General features: G+C 42.4%; 1 protein-coding gene across 2 annotated transcripts in view; it reads left to right on the forward strand.

Annotated features, from left to right (window-relative positions):
- lsamp (limbic system associated membrane protein) overlaps nt 1-26,635 on the forward strand; it is a 329,152-nt gene that overhangs the window by 245,279 nt on the left and 57,238 nt on the right. For both annotated transcript variants that reach the window (XM_079353795.1, XM_079353794.1), the window contains 2 exons: nt 25,216-25,360; nt 25,543-25,630. In XM_079353795.1, coding sequence (XP_079209921.1) covers nt 25,216-25,360; nt 25,543-25,630 — 233 coding nt within the window. The remainder of the gene's footprint in view (nt 1-25,215; nt 25,361-25,542; nt 25,631-26,635) is intronic.

A 26,635-nucleotide genomic window follows, 5' to 3' on the forward strand; every position in this document is an offset into this window, starting at 1 on the left:
AGTGGGACACTCTTCACACATACACACACACACACACACACACACACACACACACACACACAAGACTAAACCCTGACAAGGCACTTCATTAGCCAAGGACATGAATGCCAGAAATGTCTAGCTGCTGTGCACGCTGGGTAATAAGCTCCTAACAAAGGTACTGCCTCTTCCTGACTTTAAAGGTACATGCCCACACACACACGCCACACACACACACACACACACCCACACACAGAGCGCGCGCATACATAAGCAATTCAGTTTGAAAATGGAGAGTGGACCGCAGCACGGAAAAGGTGACAGCAGCAACTGAACTGGTTCAATCATCAGGGAATGGTCCCCCCCCCCCCCCCCCCCCCCACACACACACACACACACACACAGTGTTTGTGTGGCTTACTTTAGCGATGCACCCGGAGGGATAATTGCCAGGCTGCCTCCACCTATCCCTGTTTCCACCGCCCCATGTGATGACATTGTTCTTTGTAATTACTTAAGAGGGCTGCTGGTCAGTTTATGTGAAGAGATGGACTACCTGTCCCTGTGCCTACAACCCCCATAAACCTCTTTTCTTCCATGCATCAAATAACACACATCCAATCAGAAATCTCCAATGGGATGTATAAACAGAGTATAGAAGGCAATAGTTTTATTATAGATCACCAACATCCATTTGGCTCCCGGACATTGCTTTGAATATATTCTCGCTTAGTTTTGAAAGGTGTCACCACACTGCAGAAATCCTGTGTATGCTGACTTCAGTAAAAGGACATCAATCTAAATTTATTATTGCATTAAAGTCTCTGAAGCGGGCCTGTGATGAGGTGCTGCCCTCCATCCTTTTTATCGCTCATTTATTAACTGAGCTGCAGTACGTTTAAGCTGAGCTGAGTACTTAACAAGTTTGATTTGGATTCTTGTCGACTTAAGGCAAAGAGAGTGATTATGTTGAAACTTCGGCCAACCTGTTTCTCTGTGTGTGTGTGTGTGTGTGTGTGTGTGTGTGTGTGTGTGTGTGTGTGTGTGTGTGTGTGTGTGTGTGTGAGGATTGTCTTGTATACGTCAGAAAATCAAACCTGCCTCATTAAATGTTGTCTTATTCACACACAGCACCTGAACGCACCACAGCACAACCGTTGTCAACTGACTGCAGAGCAGCCTGCAGGCTCTGTCGACTTTACAAAACGTGCAGTCAATCGTTTGTAGCCGAGTCCTAAGACGTACAACAGGAGAGACGGTTTCATTATAAAACATCATAGAGTTTGTTTTCACTGTTGCCTGGGCTTCACTGAAATGCACCCTGTGTTTTCAAATACTCAGGATACATTTGCAGAATTCATAATTTCTGTAATTTCCACATTGGCTCAACCTTAAGGTGGCGAGGCACTGCAGCAGTGGCATTTAAAAAGGAAAAGGGAGCTTTTGTTTGGTGTCTTTTTAGCTAAAACATCTGATGACATTGAATTCCACAGTAGAGGACTAAAAAAGAGCAGAGTGTAGTGTTCAACTACATATAACAGAGACTATTTCTGACCCCATATGAACTGTTCAAACACATTCACAAGGAGGTCACACAAAAAGGTAACAGCAGTACCCACTGCACCACCTCGCAGCTCTTATGTTAACCAGCTGTCTGTTTACTGTATCGACGTCTGAAAGGAAGCAACTTGGGTATTTACAGGCTTCTCAATAAAATGAAAACCACTAAACCCTAAACATCAAAACAAATCTCTGAACTGAAACAGTGCAGAGGAAAGAGGAGTCCATTCCAACCAAAAATAGGTTTCAATTCCATTTTGTTATTTGATCCAAATACAAATAAAGTATTGATCAATGCTGCTTTATGGCTAAAAGACAACTTGTTAAAATGGATTTTGAAGGGGGGTTGTATGATGTACTTGTCAACAGTAAGTATGTTGGCTGCCTTTAAAGACCTGTTGGAATGCAGATGGCCTTGATGGCGCCACATCCATGATGGTTTCCTGATTTCCTACTATATCCACTGTTTAATAAAAATCATAATAATACAGACCTGTCCCTTTAAAATCAGGGTGACGTGATGTGCATGTACATAAAAGTGTTTGAGGCTGTGAATAACCATCAGATGTTTGGTCCCTATTGTTGGAATTTAATAGAAATTGGGACTGATAATTAACCATTGCATAACTCGTATGTATTGCTGGCATTGGATGAATGCACTTATTTGATTCAAAGTTGGCAGGTTCAGTTTGTTTTCCTAACTCTCCACCTTTAAAGAACACCTGCCATCTATGACTTTGGATGAATTTCCTTTAAATGGATGGACCAAGTGACAGTGTGCTTAGACAGAGATTACAACAATCAGCCGGTGTCCCAGACTGATGGATGTGTACTCGGGATTGTTAGTGACATCCTGGCAGGGGGCCACACAGCCAGAGCGAGGGCTGGCAGACAGTATTAAATGTGAACTTACACACCCAGAGTCACATCAGAAGACACCCCATGTCATCAGAATGTAGATGAGGATCAGCACTTGAAATGATACTCTTCGGGTTGCTCTGTGTTTGATTCATCTTCATGTTTTTTTGATCCAAACAGTAGAAAAGGCGTAGATGAATATCACAAGTTTTATTTGAACAGCTGTGAGCTGCATCTTTGAGTTTCTTTTTTATCTCCCAGTCCTTGAAGGGAATCCGTTTTTTAACTTCATCACTACCTACCAAGTTAGATCTGTAGTACAAAAAGCGCCTGCAGATGATTCTTTATTCTCCGGTGCAAATTCTGACATACCAGCAGCATCAATTGAAGAAGTTATTGCATCTGAAAAACGACAAACTATTTCAGCTGTAAGAATTAAAACACAATTAATCAGCATTAGGCTAGTCTGTCTTAGATTCTGCTCCTGAATGCTCTGGATTTGTTTGGACCAGAGAAGGTAGGTGGCGCTTTGAAGGCCGTTTTGGACGCCCCTGGGTTTGCCAGATATGAGAGCAGTTATCAGGTCAACAGGTGTTGCAGCGATGGAAGCGGGCAGTGGAACTGCTTCAGATAGAAGTGATTGTACCCGAGCTAAAAAGCCTCTGCATGTTTCTAATAAGCTCCAGCAGCAGAAAGCTGCTCAAACTAGGATCAATGTTGGAGATGCTTTTGAAACATGGAGAGAGGTTAGAATGCAGAAAGCTTTACAGACCCATGCAGAGCTGGCTAAACACTGAAGCTACAGTGTCCACCACATGCTGACCTGTGTGAGCATCCACTCTCGAGAGGTTTGGGACTGCAGTACCCATTTTAAACACGAGGGGTCAGAGTTACATATTGCTCTTTTAAAATAAGTTCAAGGAATCCAGGTGGGAATGTGGTTAAATAAAATATCTTGTGTTGTGTTTCACAGATGACTTATTGCATTTCATAAAGTATGTCCCCTTGGAGGCACGCGCCATGTTTCTTTGCACAAATTATACCTGCTCAGAAGTGATTAAAATGTATGATGACACTGAGCTTTTAATGGTGTAATTGCATCGAGGACAGTTCCACTGCAGGTGCTTACGGAGAGACCATCTCTCTGTCACATGTCTCAGAACCAGGATCCTAGGATGAAAGCACGCTTTATCACAAAAGACAGTCCTGGAGGGACGGATATCTTCACAACCGTACCATTAACATTAAGGTCACCAATACAAATTAGATGAATAATGCATTTCTGTCAAACAAGCGAGAAACACTGAAGAGCTGAGAGTAAAATCAGCTGTTTGCTGGCTGGAGTCTGTTTGGTATACCTCTCCCCACGGAGCGTAATTTAAAGGCAGCCACAAGTGAGAGCAAAAGATTACCTGCAGCGGTTCAGCTTTGTGGTGTGACATGCATATGCAGCAGAGCAGAAACAGCGACCGTGAGATTTCACAAAAGCTGATGCCGTATTTTATTTGAAACAAACTCCTCTCGACCACCATGACACGTTCTCTGAGATTATTTAAATTCAGTTTTTAGTTTTGGTTTCACGTTTCATTTTCTCCCCTCCAAGAAGAGAAGCATTTTTCAAAATAAGACTTGAGAATAAAACACAACCCAAAGGCCGAGGTTTTGAAAGTTTGGGACTTTCACTTGTGTTTATTTCATTTTGACTTATTTATTTCATTTTACTTTAGTTTAGATTTGTCCTGGTTTGTCAGTTTAGTTTTTATGTTGTGAGAATGATTAGTTTTAGGGTCCTTTCTTACCTCGTGGAGGTAAGCTACAGTATAGGTTTGCCGTTTTATGTCGGCGTTTCGGCTCGCGGCCTTCATCCCTCACGTTGGTCTAACTTGTAAATAAAGTAAATCTTCTCACTACGAGTGCTGCTGGAGCATTTTAACCTCTTCTACATCTTTACAAAGTAATAACTTTATTCATAGAGCACCTTTAAAAACAGACATTTACGACGTGCTTTGATAAACAAAGCCAGACATAAAACGATCAACCATGATAAGTACCAGTAATAAAATGAGACAGATTACGACAGCCAGATAAAGAAGACAGTTAAAAGCAGAACACGATTTTAGAAAAGAAGATGAAATCACAGATTATAAAAAACAGAGAATAGAAGTTGAAGAAAGCTGGTAAAAATATAAAAGCAGGAAACGTCAGAAGAGTAAGACTGGTGGACTGATGGCTAAATATGTATAAGAAGAATAAAATTAATTAAGAAAAGGAAAACACTTTTATAAAATGTAGAGATTTGCAATTAAAAGAAGAGTTAAGAGTAAAAAAGATAAGAAAATGAATAAGGGAAGTGAAAAATTGAATCACCCAAAAGCAAGTCTATAAAAGTGAGTTTTAAGAAGTGAAAGTTCTGTCCTCACAGAAAGACACCTGAGGTAAAAGTCCAAATTTCAGTTTGAAGCAAGTTTCTGTAAAGTACGCTGTCTGAAGGTAGATTCAATTTTTTTCTTCCTTTTGAAGGCCTCATGAACATCTGTAGCAGTGGAGAGAAGAACAGAGGCTGACCAAAGTTCTCTTTCAAGTGTTGAGTTTCTTCATGTACTGTAGAAAAGTAAATATAAATCTGCTGCGGAAAAAAAAGCAGGATTGGCTTCTAATATTCTCTTTGCTGCCAGAGTGAAAAAAAACCAAGAGAGCCAACAGCCAAAGGCATTTCCAGATGTGAGTGTGGAGCATAGATTTAGGTAGCCTACCGCGAAACCGCTTTTTGCACGGCCTATTTTAAAAAAACACGGCCTTGAAATTATTGCACGGCTTGACCTAGGCCGTGCAAATATCTACATTTAATAGACGTGCTTACTACACGGGTGCGTTAAATATCTGATTAGGCTACATTCTAATTCTGGCAAAGAATATGTTTGCCAAATACCGGTACTGAAAAGCTTAAACCTGATCCCGTTTGCGTTTCTACAGCCACCTGTGCCCTATTTGGTAGACGGCGTGTCAGCCGGATGACGATAGCCGCTATGTAAATAGCGTCATATGATAGCAGCTAACCGCTAACAGCTAACCGCTAACTAATGAATTCAACAAAGGAGAAAAACGCAACATAAACAAAACCAACGCTGGAAGACATCCAGCAGTTCATCTTCTCTGTCACTGACATGTGACTCTTTATTACAAGAACTCAATCAAGCTTTGTTTCAGAGAAGGCTGTGATCGGCGAGGAGAAATACACACGTAAACAATCAGCTGTGTGTTACAGTCAATGGTTTAAACACGGCGGAGTTTTGTTTACCGGGAAGTGACGATTTTTTCAACCAATCAACGGACTGCAGGGTTTAGCTCCACCTTTTCGGGTCAGCGCCACATTCGAAAATGCTGACAGATGATTGACTTATCAAGGTCTAGGGATCTATTATTACTGGATGACACATGTAATATTATGAATTTATGTGTTTGTTTGTTTTTTAAAGAAAGTGCAGAGAGAAGCAGTGGGCCAACAAAGGGGTTAGACAACATGAACCAAGTGAGTTGCAGTCAAATGACAAAGGGGTGTGTCAGGGCAGGGGCTGTACAGTAAATCAACATTATCAAGCTTGGGAAAACTAAAATGTGTAACAATGCATCTCATTAAACAGAATGCACCATTTAGAGACTTATTCAAAACCAGTGTGTTAGGGAGCACATAACCTCCGCTCCGCCGCGCCGCCGTGAGTGACACTGAAAAAAATGTGCACCCCCTGTATTTTTTTTTGCACCCCCTGTTTTCCCATTTCTGCCTAAATCACTGGTGTGGAGATACTTTGATGACTTATTTGTTAAAGGGGACATAAAATAAAAAATGTATCTAATTTTTGTGGGTAACCTGAGTGTCTGTCGACCCACAATATTAAAAAAAAATCCATCCAGTCCTTTGTTTGTTGTTTGTATAATTATTACAACACAGAGAAAAAAAAAAAAATTAAGTTTCTACTGGCAAAACTCAGGGGGGGCGGGGCTCACTGCATTTAAAGAGACACACACCAAAACGGAGCGTTCTGAAAGAGCTGATTTTCTACAGACAAACCTCCTCTGCTGCTTTATTCATGTTATATTTGGACCAAAGCACAGAAACACAGATTGTTCATTTAGAGCACAGGGGGACTGTTTGAAAAGGTGAAAAAAGGGCTGAAATCCTCTTTAAGGCTCTTTTACTACAGTACGAGTTCATCCCAGATATCTGTGGGAAAACGACAGGGAACATCCGGGACATATCTATCAGTCAAATTCTTTAAGTTAATACCTAAGTAACATTTACATCGAGAGTCCATCCTAAAACTTCTCTGACAGTATTTGTATTCAAGGTATATAGGTTTGTTTGCTTATGAGGGAAGCTTAACAAGCTGCCTGACCAGTTCAGAGAATATGCCCTCTCTGCTGGCTCTGTTCAACTATTTCCCACGGCGCTGGATGGATTTCTGACTTCAGCGCTCTGATTTGGCCGTTAGCTCGCTGTCGGCACCGACTACAGAGAAGTCCCTTTTGAAGCCCTTTTTCATATTGCACTAGTGTTGACCGGCCGCTGTGCAAACAGTTCATTGAGTCTAAAGCTACGAGTGATGACAGACATAGGGAGTGGCGTCTTGCTGATCTTGTATTTACTGCCTTGTCTTTGAGCAAAACAAAAAACACACTAACAAGGCCGTTAAAAGTAACCTTCTGCCAGTGTGAAAACCACAGGAACTTGTGATCTCTTTGAATAGAGTTCGTCTATAGGATGCCACCATTTTTATGCAGTTTCTTTTTCAATTTCAGTGGGGACAAGTGACATTTCCTTCCTAGGAAACTACAAGCTTTATTTCCTCTATTCTTGCATTTTTCCTGCAGCAATTTGTGGTGAAACATCTGAATATGTATTTTAAAAAATCCATTATTGACATTCCCAGCGTGAATTTCCCTCATTATGACAAACATGCTCTTCTTTTCTTGACGGTTTTTTGTAAACGTTTCTTATGAATAAATCAAATGAGAGCGTTGACCAAACTTTTTTCCAGTTGATTCCCTCACCTGGAAAACACTTGGTTTTAAGGTTTAGCTGTTGACACATCAGTCCTAAAGATCCTTCAGTAATTCTGACAGTATGAGTATGCAATTTTTAAGCATGCACATCTGCCAGTATCTAAAAACTTTCAGGGCAGTCGGCCCCTGAGTTCTTCCAAAGTTGCTTATGAAGGTTTCCCGTAAACAGGAGGGGAGTTGCCTGAGAAGGAAAGACATTGTAAAAAAATGCTGCAAAAATCCAAGCAAAGCGACAACACAACATTTTTCTTGTGATCAACTGTCCGTGAGCTTGCACTAAATGTTCATTCAGAAAAACTCACACCAAACTATTAGCTGATATTTTCGGCTATTTTTGAATGTGTGAAAATACCATATTTGAGCTATTTCTGTAAGTTGTTTCTGGCAGTTACACATTTTGACCCCCGTTTTATAGCTGTGGATTATCAAGAAGCGTCAGTCTTGAATGCTTCATGCAAAGTGATAAGCATCTCTAAACAAGTTGGGCTTTTTATTTCCATGTAAACATGCGGAGGAATTATCATCATTGATTTTAATCAAGTGCTATGCAACATTTTGAACACAAATATTGTGATGACGATTGTCTAATAATGACATTTATCCTGTTAGGAGGGGTCTCTAGATGATCCAAATGCCCCTCCTGACACCCCTGCAGGCAATGATGTGAATGATGTTCCGGTCATTTACTGACACATTTTCAGAATCCTAAATGATATGAAATGCAGGGTGCAAGACCTACGATATATAAGAAGTAACTTTGTGCAAGTTTTTTTTTTCTTTTTTTTTTTCTCTAATCTCCAACATCAAACATTACAAGGTTTGAAAATAACATTGCATCACACATTACATCATTTTAAGATTATTGCATGGGCCGGAGGCAGACGTGCACTAATGTGACGTGAAGCCAATGTGAAGTGGATCTAAACAAAATGAAGAGACCAGTGTTCAGAAAACAGAATGCTAAATGAGTGAGAATAATAAAACGGTCTGGGAGATGTGGTCAACATGGGTCGTCTATTATTCAGTTAGACATTAGGCCAGATTTAAACCGTCCACTTTTATATTATGTAAAGGGTCTCAAAATGTTTTGATCCCACCCTGAGACATGGTGTGTATTTTGCTGCTTACTCTAAATACCAGCAAACTGGCTCTGCAGAAAGCTTCATAAATCAAAGCAGACTGAAGATGTGAACTTCTATTCACACCTTGGACAGCACCACTTCATCATTTCACAGTTTTTCTTTCAAACAATTTGCCGCCCCCAAAAAAGTTGATCGTGTCAGCTGAGCACTGCTCGCACCTCGCTCCAGTCGTCTCAGAAGAACTGCATGCTAATCCACGTGCATGATAGCTCCCACTGTTCTCTGTATTAAAAACATAACAGTTAATTTTTTCGTCGCTTCTCTCTGACAGTAGTTGAACTGCAGTGATTAACGACTTGCACGCTCGGGCGCACTCTCACTGCAACAAAACAAGTCTGAATGTGACGGCGGAAGAGCTTCGCACTCCGATCGGATGCATCACACGCATTTGAATTTTTCTACACGTCACCTTACATTGACCTCACTTTAGGACAGATTAGCATCCCACGAAGGATATCTCTACATGCACACATATAAACGTATATATAAGAGCCACTGACACATTTCAAAACCACCTTTTACATGCAAATATACTGTATAAACACTCATCATTTCACCACCGCTCCTCCACAATCTGTCTTCCTCCTTGGGTCTCTTTGTTTCTCACACACACACACACACACACACACACACACACACACACACACGCACACACTCGCCTTTAAAAGCACACTGTAAAGACAGCCTTGATTTCAGAGCTTTTCTTGCATTCATTTTGCTTTCTTGGATAAATGTAAAAACCGTGTTCGCCTGCATACACAAGCAGTGTGTGTTCAAAATAATTGCACAAAACTTTCACCTAGATAAATGTTAGAAATAATAAGTCTTTTAATTGTGGGTCTCTTTGCTCTTTCATGACTATGTCGTCGTAGCAACTGAGGATAGGAGGAAACAAACATGCTTTAATTGGTTTGATTGTTTGTAAAAGGTGCATCTGTTTAAAACGGAATAATTAATAACTGCGGGTGAAAAGAAGAGTTCTTTTCTCCTATGGTGTCTCTCTTCTCACAATTATATTCAGGGTTTTTAAGGGTTGTGTGGTTTAAAGTTTTTATTCCTTAGATGTATTTGAACTGAAAATGTCACCCTCCAAGTTTAAATGTACAGGAGTGTGTATTTGCGTTACGCTGGTCATGCAGGGGGGGGTCTTGTCTCCTAATGGGCTTTACCCTTAATGTCCAAGATTTTAAAAAACTTAAAAGGTTTATCATTAGGTCAGAAGCTTTTAGCTTCTAGGGGGAGAAGTTCCATAATACTGTGAGACTATGGGGTCTAAAATCCAGATCTGCAGATTTTGAATCAAAATCGGTCGAGACCACCACCGATTGGTTATTTGTACAAGTCATTTCTGTGATTGGAAAGAAAACGCCTCTTGAAGGTGCATTTATGAAAAGGTGCCAGTGTGCATGGGTTGGATCATGTTTTTGTTTTTGTTTTGCATTCATCAGCTCAAAGTACACAATCCTGAGACCCAGTTGCTTCTTGCACTGTGTGTCCTGAGAGGATGCAGGGAGACAGGACTTGGCACTGATTCTCTATCTTTCCCCCACAAACCATTTAGCTTTAAGGACTTTTCCCTCTGACTGAACAAACTTCTTATGGGAGGTGACACGAGCATGTGGCTGGCACAAAGTGATTTCCCGTTTTACTGTCACTTTAAAGTGATATGCTGCATGTCGCACAGTCAATTCCCACACTACCTGTGACAGATAGAAATTGGCCGGACTGAGGCGGCGCAAAATGGGTTTTTCCAGTTGATGTGAGCGAGAGCAGCAAAGAAAGCGACTTGTAGGGGGATCAAAATCAGTGGCGGTTTCGATTGCTTCAAGCTGTAATGGCGGTCCGGTGGCTTGCTCGTACACAGTGCTCGAGTGTGTCAACGCTATCAGAGGATGCAGGGGAGGTTACAGACTGAGAGAGATAAGCTCATTGCCTTTCTGCTGTCCGTGATGACATCTTACATCGTACCAGCTGAGAAAGAAGGAGGAGTTTCTACGAGCTGTGCTGATATGGATGATTATTCCTCGTGTGTCGTTCTGTGATCATCAGATTGTCAGAGATCATCAATCATTCGATAGGCTGATTTAAATAATCCTTCTTTCATTAACTTGAATGTCGTTTTTTTAATTGTCACTTCAGATATGATGAAAGTGATAGAACACAAGGCTTATGCTCCTGTGAGATGAATACTGATGATTTTAACCAGCAAACCAGACCATCAGTGTTCAAAAAATACAGAAAATAAACCAGACTTGAAAGATATAGATCTGACATTCACTACAGTAAATGTTTTCTCAGACTACTTTCAGATCAGAACATATGAAATGTTAATTATAATAAATTACAGTAAGCACGCTTAAAGTACTTCACTCAACTCAATAAAGTCTCTTGTAGTGAAATAAATAGATAAATGAATCTTTGCACATTATTATTTGTCAGATTTAATCATATCTAAAATGAGAAATTATTTGCATGATCCTCCTTCAGAGCTCATTCAACCGACTTATTTCAAAGATGCCCGGAGCTGTTGATAACTGAAGATAAGCTGCATCCATTACTGAGTGATGTCTCAGTGCAGCCATGTTGAATAAGTCGTCCAATAAAAAGCTCAAAACATTGTGACGTTTTGTTTGAATGTTCTTAAAAACTCTTCTTATCCTTATTTGTGCCTGAGGCTTATTTCCCCAAGCACAGAGTAAGAGTTTTACATCAAAGGCGGAGTAGTTTTGTTATTGATGAAATGAGAAATGTTGCAGCATGATTGTTAGCTGCAAACTGTCCCATTCTCCTTCTTCCATTTAGACCAAATGAGTCAACATGAGAAAAGTTGGGATGATTTCAAGCTGGGGAGCTCTCCTCGGCCTCGAGTGTCCTCCTGCTCTTTTTCATCTCTTTTCTCCGTCAGGGTTGCTCGGTATTATCTGCTGGAACAGTGAGAGGAACAAGACCATGTGTTCTTACCATGTCAGAGAAGATTTTGGGGTTGTTGTGACACAAATGCATAACTGGATCATTATCTCCCCCACACTTTTTTTCTATTGTGCAGGTGAAGGCGTCTTTGTGCTGCCTGATAAGACCGGGCTTTAGAAAGTGAGGCCTCTTTTCTTTGCACCGCAGGTTTTGTGCAAATGGTACATCTTTGCAGTCTGTTCTTTTGTTTCTCTCATTTGCTCTCTCTCTCTCTCTCTTTCTGTCTTCATGCTCTCTTGTCTTACACACCTTTTTTTTGTTTTTTTTGTTTTTGTTCCGCGTACCCCCAAGCGATGGTTTGTAGACCCCTATGGGTCCTGGGACCCCACTTTGAGAATCACTGATCTAAATGAACAGGGTTAACAGTAAGTGAGAGGGGCTAACAAGCGAAGCCTCTACTGATTTTTTTTTTTACCTCCTAGGCCTCTGCTCTGCTACTTAACAGCAATTTGGGTCAAATGTGATGGCTTATTTACATAAATGTATGAGTCCCCTGCTGAGTCTAAATCACGGATTTAAAATATCATTATTTTGAGTTACACAGCAGAACCTAAAAAGCACGTCTGGGGCTGCGCCATGCTGTGTGAATAACTTAATGAACGAATCAATGAATCAATAGCGTTACACTTCATTATCACTGCATCAGCATTGGGATCCTGAGAAGATTGCAGTATTAAAGCTTGAAATATTCTGTCACAGCCTCACTGTAATGGAAGATTGTGTCAGAGCAGCGTGCACACTGAGATCAACAGCTCCATGTCGAAGTCTGTTAGGCTCACGCTCTCCTTGTCCTTTGATCAGAGGAGAGATGCCGACTCAGCGTGAGGCGAGTAATTAAGGATCATTTGAAGAAAACGGCTTGGAAGTGACAGAGTCAAACACTTTTCAACTCGTGCCTTGTGCGGCTTGCACTGGTTGTTAACTCTGGTTAGCTTTGTGCGGGCTCAGGGGACCACTCGAAGCGATGAGTTATTCTTGGTGCAAAGTGCTACGAGAGACCTTTCCGACATCAGGGAGATTCACGCTGAGTTCATGTTGAACAATCTGAAGGGCCCTGTTAAAGACTAATAATGATTATAGCCCTGAATGGAGACTGCACTGACATATATAGAGATTGTGACGTTGATTGATGTTGGAGTTGAATCACAGGAGGTCGGTCCACACAGGCACATTTTATTTTTTTCTTTGAAAAATGTGTGCAGTGCTTTACATATGAATACTGAAGTGATTAGAGGTGATGATTACCCACAAATCTCTCTGCTTTCAAGGCTTCATGGTAGCGCCCCACAGCTCAGTCAGTGTGTTTGCTGTGTGTTTGAAAATGTCCAAACAACACACTAGGGCGTTCAGGTGAATGTTAAGTATTCTAGGATGCATGCATTAGTGTAATACAACCAGGAAAGGTCTCGTGAAAATATCAAATCAATACGGATTTTCTTACTTATGGGGCTGAAAACATTAAAGATCACGTTATGATTGTAGTTCAGTTTTTTCCCCCCGTGTTCTCTTCTCTCTGGTTTGACTGGGGTTGAGGTTATTCATAGTGCTGTCTGAATTTTCATTTTTACCCAAAATGTTTTTCTTTAAAGATCCAATATATCCTTTTTTGAGATTCATAGTATATCTAATTTATGTGTCTGCTAAAGTACGTTCACAATCACAAATGTTCAAATAAGTCTCTGTTTCCATGTACTGCCGCTCCATGCAGCGTCTCTCACCTGCCTGTGTTTGCAACACTTTGAATCCTCCACGATCAGGGTCTTCACTTGTGCCAAGTCTGATGTGATTGGTCGGCCGTTCCGCTCTGTTGTACTTGGTCATTCGGTCAGCACGGATGTCACGTGGGCGTGCAGCTACAACGAGCCAATGGGCTTGGATTGGGACCGAGCGTTGTGTGCAGCCACTGCCAACATCAGGATGTAGGAGAAGATGTGTTTCCATGGACTTTAAATGTTTCCACATATATGTGCCTAAACATGCACAAGACACCTGGAAAACACAGTAAAGAGCATCTAAAACCAGAAAAGGAAGAATATGGGACCTTTAAGTATCCTGTCCAGCTGAGTGAGACATGTGAGACATGTGAGACTCTTCTTACAATAAGCTCTGTTCAGACTTTTTCCCAAATCGGATCAGAATCCCATCTCACTGACTGACTGCCCACATTGTAAATTGCAAGTTACCAGATCTGATCTGCCCGTCTATACTGACATGGTCTCATCCACATTGGTTGCTATGGCAACAGTTTACATCCAGGAACTACAACAGCAACATGGATGACAGATAAGTGTGTCTATTTCTGATGCGAACAATCAATGAGCTTGTTTTGATTCTTCCGCTGACCAAAGTTTCCTTCCAGCTTGTCGGATCTGCGTTGTTGTTATTGTCGATGGTGTCGCGTTGAGAGTGATGCAGAAGACACATTGAAGCGACAAAGACGTTCAGATTGAGTCCGATCTGTAGGAATCAGATTGGATTGGAAGCCACGTGTGTGTGTGTGTGTGTGTGTGTGGTTTGATGTGTGTTTGTGTTTCAGTAGGTTCTTTAAAGCTCTGATGATTTATTCAGTTTAGATTGATGGCTGATACGTCTGTCTACCTGCCTTCACTCGCTGTCTGGCTCAGCCGCAGTCCGTGTGTGGTGGTGATGCACGGATTGCAGCCGCATCCCGGCGGACTGGACGAACAGCGTCATAAAATGTTCAAATGTCTTAGAATAACATAAATGTTGGAGTTTATTAGACACCTGCAGTGATCTCACCACAGTGCGTCGCCTTGCTCGGAGAGCTGTGCACATTGATGCACGACGCAGTGACTTCATCATTGAAATCTCCAGACACGTCGCGACACTGAGCGATCCGCTCAGTGTCTAATGTTTATAAATGAAAGTCTGTCATCGTCCAAAACGTCCCACACAGTCAAAGGAGGATCATGCAATGACACAGTCTAATCTCCCGCTCTTTGTTTCTTTGAATATGTTGTTCCCGGTTGCAGCCCCTGGACTCCTTTACAATCCTCAGACTTTATATTTGTATCAACAAACCTCAAAGTCTTTATTATGAGCCTCTCCGCTTTGTGATAAACCTGATAACCACTGTGAACATTTAACTCGGTGTTTCCTTTTAGGCAAATGAGTAAACTTGTAGTTTAAGTACAAGTATAACACCCCTGACAACAAATCACAGTAGACCCCTCTGACCTTCTTGTTTGACATCACAGCTGTCAGTCACACATGTCATACGCAGCCTGCGCGCCCTCCCCTGCCTCGGCATGCTAGCCCCTGAAGTCCACTTTGAAGACTCGCTGTGGTACGACGTGGATGCAGAATCAAATAGCATCCCTCACAGCCCGCTTAATAAGCCTGTGCTTTGGAAAAAAGAATGAGCCCACAGGGGAAGACGTACTGATTAGTGTGGTTGGAGAGTGTAAAGGCCAATTCTCACGATGGTGAAACAACGCGCACCCTGAGCTCTGATTCCCGACATAATTATTGGAGACACATTGTGAGATCAAAGTGTTACCTGTGAGATAAAAACAGACCTAGGAGTAAGAAAAGCAAAGCTCTGGGTTTGTATTTGTTTGATTTTACAGGCTTTGCTAAAGCTTTACGAGATGCAAGTTGTTATGATGTAGTGCGGGTCTCGATAGTTCTGCCTTGTACGTTATCAGAAGCTTTCCCAAGAAACATAAATAGAGTGCCGGGGACAACAAATTCAAAGAAACCTATTTCATTTCAGAGCGAATTTGTGATGCTGCCTTTCATTTCACAGCCTAAGAAGCAGCAGCCAGGTCTGGAGTATTTTAGCACCTATGAGCACCATTTTTTTTCTCTTCTCCTTTCGCTTAGTGCTCTCCTCAAGTGGCACTGCATCATCAACTGATTCACCTCTTTTTGCCCCTAATGCTCCAAAGCAGAACACAGTGATGGATCACATAAGAGGCAAATGTTGAGGGCGGAGAAATGAGGCAGCAGTTCCACGGTGTCACCCTTGGAGACAAGGCCTTACAGCGGGTGTCATCCTGTGACAAGAGCAGGATGTTTGTGATGAACGGAACGCGGCTTGAAGACGGCGATGGCCGGGAGAAGTCGACTTTGATTGTGGATTCATGAATGCTATTGTGCCGAACGTGTTAAGCTTACAATAACATCTCTCCTTCATACTCTGCACACTCACAGGTGAGAACATGTGCAGGAATATCCACAGGACATGCAGTACAAGTGAGAAAAAGGAAACTTTTGTGGCATACTTAAGTTTAGAAACAGAAAAGTTATGAACTTCACAGTTTAGCGCTGCACGCTCTCGTATAGATCTTTCTGTGAGATAAACTGATTAGAAACACTTGCAGGGTTCATCTTTATTTTTTATGTATCATTTAGTGCAGTCGTGTCCAAACAAGCCTATGAAGTGGAAACAAGAAAGAAAGTTCTGTTGCTGCCTGAGATTAAACTCCTGAGGAAGAGGAGGTGCTGAAAGTGACCCGGGAGTGCAAAAGTGTTTCACACTTTGGGATGTTGGTTTGCAGTTCCCAGCCACTGTAGTCTGAACATTGGACATGTATGCAGTGCGATTCTCGCTGACCCGCTCCTCCTGTGGCTGATGGCTCAATGCTCAGTTCACTACATACTCTAGCCTGCTCTTGTAATATATTCGACTTCTCTTAAAGATACTGTTCTGTTTCCAAACTGCAGCATGACGTGTTGGGAGTTGATCTGCCTTACTTCAGCTATTAATTAAACATGCACACAGTGTGATGCTGCATCCGACGATGTATCGATCAGCCCGAGAACATCTTCAACACATTTCAGTGTATTTGTGTGCACTGAAGGATGACTCTGCAGGACTGTCAGGTCACTGCTGCATAGGAAGTAGGATGTGATAATAATTTAAAAAAAAAATAGACTGGACAAAGATGGGAAAATAAAAGACGATGGATTGAGTAAGAATAAATTAGGAAGGCAGAGAGGGAGAAGCAGAAAGTGATGAAAGGAGAGAGGAGGGAAGCACATAGGTCTCCTGACATTTAACAGCAGCATCACACCTTTGCCATGTATCCTCCTGCCTACGTCTCAGTGGGGCGCCATCTGTTACATCCAATAGCTCCTCCGGTATGCGCCAAGCCTGCTTGAATATAATACAGAGAGGAGAGCCGAGGGAACTATGGGAGAGTTGTCTTACTGACATTGAAATCAGGGCTGATGGGTGAAATTCAAGCAAAACTGATTCTAGAAATGTCCTGCACTTCTGCTTTGTGCCGTCTGAACTCTTAACAGCAGTTACTGTGTTGGCTTCTGTTTTCTCTGCCTTCTATTATCCATTAGATTTTCGCTCTCGCCATCAGACACAAGCAAAACATTTATTTGGAACGGCCTCAGAAACTATGAAAAAAAACACACAACATTTAACTTCCCTGGCTCTTGCAAAGCCTTGGAGGTGAAATCACGACTGTGCCAAGCAAATTTGAACCGAGCAGACCTTCAATCTCTCAGTTGTTTGTAACCACTTTTTGATTAATCATCTCCCCCCACAGGTCTGCTGGCCAGGTCTCAAAACAGTCATCCCTGCCACGATTAATGGCTTGCTCTAAGCACTGATGCATGCCAACCAAGATGGAGAGGCTTCATGATGGGAGGATTTTATTAGGATTTGTGGCTGTCTGGAGGCTTTAAAGCCGAGAGGATGAATCAACGGAGCATCAGAGGTTACTCCAAGTCTGTTATGAAGCGTTTGCGTCACTCCGGGTGTCCCTGCAGGGATTGGCTCCAGGGCTTGGCTTTAGAGGGAGAGTGACGGGCGCACTAACTGAAGCGGTTGTCATGACTGATGCTCGGTCTTGGAGTTGAAGTCTTGAAGTTTAAAGGTTAAAAGAGCCCTGTCTTTGAGCCCTTTTATATGTAGATCTTAGGCAGTGAGAGACACTGGGCCACTTGAAGAGACACAGATCTTCACCAGTTCAAACGGTCTTTTCTCTCTTTTCTGCAGAGCCTATGGAATAGACCTCTTCCTGTTGATAACAGCTTTGTTTAAAACCTCTTTTAATGAAAGGAGGCAGTTTATTGCCCTCGACATGACCGCCTCATCAGTCCTCTCTTTAAATGCTTCATTAATCCTGCAAAGGAAATTTTACAAACACGCTTTAAACTCTGTACACCTGCGAAAATAGAATAATTAATGGGACCTGTTTGCCACCAGTGTCGACACCAATTTTCTTCGGTTTAATGACATTTATGCCTGCTGAGTATTAATTAACGCCGCTCGGCTGGAGGCCCATGAAAGTACACGTGCGTTCACCTTTCAGAGTTCAGAGGTTGTGTTCACATGTTTCTGATGCTTCTTATCATGTAAAAGCCAAACTCCTATTTCCTTAAGCCGAGTGTGCTTTAAGAGAAACAAGAGAAAATAATTTATCAGAAAGGTTCTTCAGGCCCTTAATAGTATTGTTTGCTTTTTCAACAAGGTTTTAAGATGCTGCAGAAACATTCAGCACTCGGGGCACTAGATAGTCTTGCGGTTACTTTGCGTATAGTCCTCATCCCAGTGGTCTTGGGTTCAAATCTGACCTCTGCCCTTGGATGCATGTCACCCCCAACTCTCTCCTCCCAACGTTTCCTCTCTTCAGCTCTTAAGCTATCCGAAAAAAGCAACAAGGCCCGTAAAATATCAAAACAAAAAAAGAAATATTCAGCACTGCAAGTCTCACCCACCAAAGTCCCTTTGAGAAAATACGAAGGACCTGATTCAGTAGTAGAATGACTGCTAATAGCTCTAAATGTTGTGAATCATTTGCTTCCACTATCAGCTCTGACTCACAAAGTACAGGCTATAACATAACGTTGTACGACATCTTGTAGTTCGCTCTTGTTTTGCTTCTGATTGTGGAGAGAAGCTGTCTGCACCTTTCCTCTGAAAGAGTGTTCTTATAACCATGGAGCTCAGATCTGTCCACATGTAGATGAAGACCAAGCAGGGAAGGACAGACTCTTTGGGGAAAAAAAACCAACCTGACGTGAGTTTAGAACAAAGCTTCACCTGTGAATGAACCAAGCAAGCGCAACTCAAAGGAAAAACAACGCTTGCATCATCGTCATGGCAACGACTCCATAGCTCTGCTCACATCTATAAAAAGTTTGAGTCATACATGTTTATTTTTTTTTACTTAAATTAAAAGACAAAGGAAGTAAAGATGTTAAATCTTTTTTGTGAAACAGGCCTGAAATGTCTTCAAGAGACCTTCTGAGCATCAAGTCCCAGATACTGGATTTAGACTCAGGTCTCAGCAGTAGGTACTGATGACTTTCTCTTAAATTCCTTATGTGTAAAGAAAAGTTCCTGCCTTACAAATACAGCTCTACTTGCATATTAATGTCTTACTGCAGTGCAATTTGGACTTATCAACACAATTGGATCTGAGGTTTAGACTTTAATTTGCTTTTCTGAGTCAAAGATAAAATAGCAGATGGTGAATTCTATAGCCATCATTGCATCAGGTACTTCAGCAAAAGCTTTATTCTCAACTTGGTCCTATGGGATAAACTTTTATCGGGAATGCATTTAATCAGCAAAGCAGAGACTATATCTGGGCCATGAAACTTAGCTTTAAGGGCTACGAAGGGATGACCTGACTTTGATTCAGAACGCAGCTTTAGCTCGTGCTTCCATCCAGTGGCTTACATTTCCCCTCTCTTTTTGTCTAAGCGTCACTTTCTTCCCTGGCACAGCTTTTTCCTTCGTCATTTTATCTCTCTGTCTCCCTTCTTCTGTCTGTTGTTCCACCTGCCACATGCATACTGACTACAAAGACACAGAACTTACTTGCAAGCCCTGGCAGCCTTCGATCAAAAAAGCCAGCATGCCAGCCTCGCCTTTAATCTTTACCGAATCCTGAAACACATTTTTTGACTTTTTCTGAGAAAAGATTCTTGGTGTAAGGCAACGTAGGGGGAGAATGCTTTGATACACAGAAATCTGGGAAAGATATGGATGCACACAAATACTCCACAGGGACACAAGTAGCTCAGTGAGTACGAGTAGAGTAGGGGAGGTAGGAGAGATGATGGTGATGATATGGAGGGCAGTCCTCGGAGAAAATGTAAGGAAAAGGTGTTTTGTTAAGGGGTGAGGCTGTCAGAGAGGGAAAAAATGGAGAGAAACGAGGAGGTGAGATGAGGAGAACTCTGTATTGATGGGGATAGTGGGTGGTGAGGCTGTTCTGTCAGTCTTGGCACATCGTTCCTCTCATTACAGTTTCACTCCCTGGCTTCAGCCTGCTCTCTGGTCCTCCCCCACGGCTAGCCCTGGAGCAGGGATCCATCCAGCCCAGCCCTCCTGTCAACACAAGCCCAGCTCAGCAGCTCTGGCCCAGGCATCTGTCAGCCCACACAGTCCCCTGTCAGCTGCAGCCTAATGTCCAGTCCATGTTGGCACAGCACAGCGGGGAAGAAAAAGAGTATGATACAGCAGAGCACAGCATCCATCAACGAAGCCGAGGGTAGAACAGCACAAGACAGCAGCCCCTGTGTCCATCACAGGCAGACCCCACATAAACCCACCCCTCTATTTCTGAGGCAGCCGAAAAACAACACACTCTGTAAAACACATAAAAAAAGAGACATTTACGAGTCTCATTAAACATTTTCTACCACTTACAAACTTTGATATGTTAGTGGAGGCGAAGCATCATGCAGAGGATTACAGGCTTGGAGATAATTCTGCAGATGATTGCAAACATGTAGATGCTGTTGCGATTAAACGGGACATCTCGACACCTTTTTAAACGAATAACGTCAAGCTGACTAAATAACATGGCTGAGATGCTGCATCATTGCCGAGGCTTCAGCCAGTTAATGGGATGCACTTTCATTACAAATCGTTCAACCATGGCTCTCTATTGCAATCAAATCGATTTTCCTGCAAGTGACTTGTTGAATGTGCCTGAGATCAAGCGTGCCGCAGACAATGAAGCTCTTATTTCTCATTCTGGTCAAATGTTGCACCAGCACAGCCTTAGAAACCTGGCCCTGTGTGGATACACCTTGACAGCTACTCTGCTATACAAGGCAGCAAGTGCTACAGACAGACATCTGCTCTGATAGGAAGCTCTCTGTTTCCCAGGCGGCGGTTTATTAGTGAGAACAGGAAATAACTGAGCATGCTCCATTTTCTGCACTGAAGGTTGTTGGGGCGTACTGCAGGTGTGAGCAGACACAGCTGAGGGGCCAAAGGTAGCAGGTTGGTTTCTATCCCATGCTGTCCATGTCTGCTTTTTATTGTCGAAGCAGAGAGGAGAGAGGAGAAGACTTGCAGAGAGGTTAAAGGTTGAATGGAATCAGAGGCATGCTGGGTGAGAAAACGGGGTTGCGAGGCGAGACAGAGAGCCTAGTTAGGAACATTGGAAGCAACGTGAACATGGCTCTGATTGACGTTGTGGTGTGGTGGATTGTACAGCACCATGTGGTGTGCATTTATTAATCCATCTCTTCGACCCATATGGAGCAGCATATGGTGACCACTTACTGCAATGAAGTAATACAATTAGGACCATTTTGCATGATAAGTAGTCCCAGCTAACGTTATTTATCCAAGAGTTTACATGAGGTGACGTTAGGGAGCCAGGCTAACAGTACGACTGGAATATGAATTTAAACATGGGGGCTGGTGGCACAGTGGATAGTGTGCGCGTCCCATGTATGGAGGCTATAGTTCTCAACGTGGGTGGCCCAGTCTCAACTCCAGCCACACGTCCTATTCCTTTAATAAAGGCACAAAATAGCCCGAAAATAAATCGTAAAAAAACCCAAAAAAACTCCCTTGAAAAAGAGGTTCTTAATCTCTGTGGGACTAACTTGGTTAAATAAAGGTAAATAAAAATTAAAAAAAAACAATCGAAAATACATTTTAAATATTACTGTTTAAGAAATTTCAGAGTAGACACGAGATTTGAGTTTTTTTATTTTAAATTTTTTTTTCTACTAAAAAATACTCCCGTTTGGCTGAAATATGACAAGAAGCTCTGGAGCCTCATTATTGTCAGAATCAGTTATAATTGATTAACAGATACTTGTGCACCTGATAGTGAAGTGAGACATGGTGAATGGGAGATCAAGAAGCATCGAGTCAACACATTGATATCTAATATTGATATCTTTCTTTTTGTTGTTGTTGTTTCTCTTTAGATGTCTCCTTTGAAGTTGACTTCATCACACACCGTCCTCTGAATAATGACTTGAAACTTTGAATAATGATACCCGTCTCGTACCGCTGGCAGAGGACAAACTGTTGAATCACCCTTTCAGGACTTATTTTGTTTAGCACCGGCCTGGAATTTCAAATCAGTGGTCAGTGACTGGATTGATCAAGCACCAGAGTTTACACAAAACCATTAAATGGCTTGTTCCCTTTTACTGCTTCATAAAACAAGCATTTGGCAGTGACACTGAAGGTTGAGTTGGTCGGCCATTGAGCGAACGATGCCCGTCTCTCTTGCAGTCGGCATGGTGCCGTTTCCGTCAGTGTTACGCACCGACCAGAAGACTAGAAAGGTGACAAGCAAGTCTACTGATACTGTCCATCCATCCATCCAGACATTATCTTTACCACTTTTATATATAGCAGTTAATATACTGTATGGATGGATGGATAGATATCTGGCTGGAGTTTGCATGTTCTCCCATTGTTTGCACGCATGCAATGGGAGAACATGCAAACTCCACACAGAGAGGTTCCTGTTCCTCCTTAATGTGAGGCAACAGCGCTAACCACTGCAGCACCATGCACTCCGCAGACTCATCCTGTATCTATAATGCACTGCTTTTAGGTTACAGTCGCCAGCTGTGAATGTCCCTGTGGTGTCTTTGTTTAATCGTCACAGCTGTTAACGTCTAAGTAGGCTATGGTTCTTCTCTACTCCACTATGCTCTATCTTAATAACTCCGCTCCTTCCCCGTCCTCCGCACGTTTTCCTCTCATCTAGGATCCACTCGAGTAGGTCGAAGCCTTTTATTTACATCTTGATTGTGTGATGAATGTCTTTTTACAAAAGGCTGACTATCAAGTCAACGCTCTCTTAACTGTGGCTGCCTCAGAATTACAAAAGAAAACCTTCGATCTTTATTTACCCTCAATAAGGCAAAAAGCAACAGCTTACCAAATGTTTTTTTTATTGGACAATAGCTTCTCTTTATTACTCCCTAAATGGGAATTAAAGTATTGCTGACTGTGTGGTAGGAACCCAAGCCCAGGAATAATAGTATTCTACTGAAACAACATGCTATGCATCCAACATTGCAGGTTCTGCTGCAGCTTTTTCTAACTGTAAAGTTTTTTAAACTTGACCGACACAAACTATTCTGTTCACATCTTCTGCTCCATTTCACATTGCTGCTTCTGCTTTTGCATTTCCGTTTCTGTTTACTTCAGGCTAAATGACGACAGGCAATAATAGAAGCGAGGAAACCAACTCAGAGAAAACAAACAACATGCAACCGTTCAGTCAGACGGCACAGTTTACTGCTTCCCTGAAAACACTTAGGAAGCTGTTCAACGTGTCTGCGTGTGTCTTTATCTTTCACTAATACACAACATTATCACCAGTTGTTTGACGGTCAATCGCAGCGTGAGAACCCCGACAGACTGAGAAATAAGGAGTCCCTTGCAAGCAGATCTTTAACTTAACTTTGATGTTGAGTTGAGAGGCAACGTGCCGTCTGCCCGTTTTAAATGTAACACAGAGAGACGAGCGCTCACACAGTAAACGTGATCAGATACAAACACACTTACATCAGGCAGGACTTTTAAATCCTCCTCTTTATTTTCAAATCATCCAGAGCGCCCGGCCATTTGAGCATTTCTTTTAACCATACTCTACCATGAGCACGGGTGGTTGGAGTGATAACAGAAGCACTCCTGTTCTCTCTCTTTTTGAACTTAAAACGTTTAGAGTTTAGCCTTTCGAGTTGTATGAGGTTTTTGCTAATAGTAAGTAAGCCACATAAGATGCTCGTAGGCTCCGCCCCTTTAAGAAGAGAGGGGGCGCAGGCCAGGCGTTGAAGCTATGAAGACAGCGTTGTTTGCTCGACGCATTGAAGCTAATTTGAAGAAAGCTGAGCTAAAAACACAACTCCAAGCGACTGTTTTTACAAATCTCGCAGTGCTTTATGTTTTCAGCGAGCAAGCTACTTGGTTTTAGCACGACTACTTTTGCGTACCACAAACATCAATTCCTCTGCCTCAAGTGCAACTTTGGAGAACTTCTGGTTTTTGTTGGCGCCCCAGGAGCCACAGCACAGCAGCCAATGTGGTGATACTTCGTGCACACTCATGCACATCTCGCTTGGACTCTAAATGCTGTGTCCTGAAACGTTAAAAGTTCAAAGGTCTAGACTAGATGATAGTGTTAGTCCTGAGGGTTTGCACTTGGATTTTGCATAAAATACTCACTATAATTCATGCAAAGGTTTAAGATCATACGTCATGTGAGTCATTTGGATTCATAGCTTATGGATTTGATCTGTGAGGCACCATGTAGTGCTCAAGATGTTTCCACTGAATCCATTGGTGTTTTTGTGGAGGAGCCTTTTTTAATGTAGTTCTTGGTGATAATGATTAAATACATCCAAATAAGTAGAGGATGCTTTCGAGTCTATTAATTTGAGGCCTGCTGAACTGTGGAAAGAATGGGATAACCCCACTCACTTCAAAGAGGGAAAACTAGAAGGTAGATGTCAGGGGAGTCAGTGAGTACAGCGAGTTATCTTGCTTCTGCACAAAGGGAAGGAGCATCAACAGGGCTTCAAGCTGTGAGTACAAGCCTTCAACAAACCTGACATCCAGCTCCCACTGGGTAACAGGCTGGGGTGACTGCACCACCACTTTGTGCGTCACCTGAGGTCACCTGCCAAACAGCCACACACACTGCAAAGCAGAGCGGGTAGCCATGGCTCGGGGAGGTGCTGGAATTTACATGTCAGGTGCATCCAGTGTCTGCTTGCATTACAGCTGATATCCATTCTCATTGTTTTCTCCACATTTGCATTTATTCATTAGACGCGCGCTTCTATCCTTCCTGTGCGAGATGTCTCAGCCCTGGCCGACTCGGCGAAATGTTTTGGCTGAGAGCAAGAAAAAGTAAACAAGGGACACCGGTGTCTTCTCTCATCCAAAGGAACAGGTTCACTGGAGTTGGAGATGCATTCATTTTAAAAAAGGAGGGCAGTTAAATCAGGAAGTTAAAAAGGATAGAGGAGACGAAAACCGAGTCAATGATGGAAAATGTGTAGGATGAAATAAAGGAGCGTACTCCTCCACTTTGTCTTCAAGACCTCATGATGTGAAAAGAGTTGAAATGTCTGATTGGGTTAACAAACTCTGGTTAATCTGCGCTAGTCAGCGTCAAACAAAACATCATATTAAGGAATGATTCTGTTTTTAAACCACTTACTTTGAAAGTCTGAATTGAATACAGCCTGCGTTCTTTGTGGGATTGCATAATTACTGATATTGGTTCTTGATGGACAAAAGTCTGTAGTTCCTTGTCCTGATATGTTGAAATGAAAGAAGCTGCATGCATTTCATCTCCACGCTTTGAGACGGTAAAAACAAACCCTCTATTTCTGTTTCCATCATCTCACCTGCTCTTCTCGTGCCCCTCAGGTGTTACGTGGATGACAAAGTGTCCAAGGTGGCCTGGCTCAATCGATCCAACATCATCTTTGCCGGCCAAGACAAGTGGTCCCTGGACCCCCGAGTAGATCTGGTCACCAAAGGACAGCTGGAGTATAGCCTGCGCATACAAAAGGTAAAAACGCCTGAGAGACCTGACTGAACTGAACCACATTACTGATCAGTTTAACAGAATCATTTAGATGACAGATCACAGCAGGAGCTGTGTTTTGGACACATTCTGACATTGACCAACAATGAAAGTTTTTTTCTACACACATTTGCATAAGATTATTCTCTTTTGTTAATGATGTGTAGGTGGATGTGTATGACGAGGGCTCGTACACCTGCTCCATACAGACGAAGCAGCAGCCCAAGACTTCACAGGTTTACCTCATTGTCCAAGGTAAGGAGCATGAAAACACACCTGCAGCACATGGAAACGTCTAACACGATACATGGGAATGAGAGCAGGAGAAACACGAAAACACACTATGTGCTTAACAGAAGCATGCTGCGGCTCACCAGGCATGAATTTATCTTTTATAATGTCTTAATATTTTCAAATCAGAGAAGAAGATGTGCCCAGACATAGCTGCGATTCAAGTGTCTGTTGGGGCCCTGCAGTGTCCCAATGCTGTCTCCTCTTTACTTACCCGTTTTTATTTTCTCTCGCACCGACAGTCAAGTGCTCTTCATTTTTCTTTATTGACGCTCACTGGCAAACTGATTTTCACAGCAATAATGCATGGAACGCTTACCCCCGATCCCCACGTACTCCCCGCACGCCGAGGTCTGTCAGCGCCACGGTTTTGTTCGCAGCGTATTTGAAACGGAGCAGAGAGCAGTGGTGCTGGTGGCGAGCTCCTGTTGATCAACTGGAGTGGCACTGTGGCGTAGGCGAGCATGCTGTATGTAGGGGTTGGCAGGGCAACGAGAGTGCGTGCTGTCAGATGGGTCCACCTCAAGGATGTATCCTACGGTCATTGCAAAATGTTCACATCTTGGGCCGCTGCTTTGGTTTGGAAGTTCTGTGATCGTCATGGCGCTTCCTACTGATCCGAGGCTCTGCCTGTTGAAAAGCAGCACGTCTGCCCACACACACGCCGGATCATCTTCATATGAATCTGATTAAATAAAAACCATTTTGTTGCATTAGAGCAAGTGTGCAGGCATATCTTTTTTTCTCTCTGCTGTTTTTGTATAACTGACATGCTAATACCGAGCCTTTTCTCTAAGTAATAATTTTTAAATTACATTAAAATGATAAAGAGCCTGAGTCATCATTGTCTAACAGCACACATAATGCAGAAATCAGTGTCACCACTGCCCTATTATTGAAAGTTAAAATGTGTCCCTCTGAGCTATTAACAAGGAAAATATATGAATATGTATTGTCAGGATAAAATAC

The sequence above is a fragment of the Symphodus melops genome (genome assembly GCF_947650265.1).
Source record: "Symphodus melops genome assembly, chromosome: 10".
Taxonomy (NCBI): domain Eukaryota; kingdom Metazoa; phylum Chordata; class Actinopteri; order Labriformes; family Labridae; genus Symphodus; species Symphodus melops.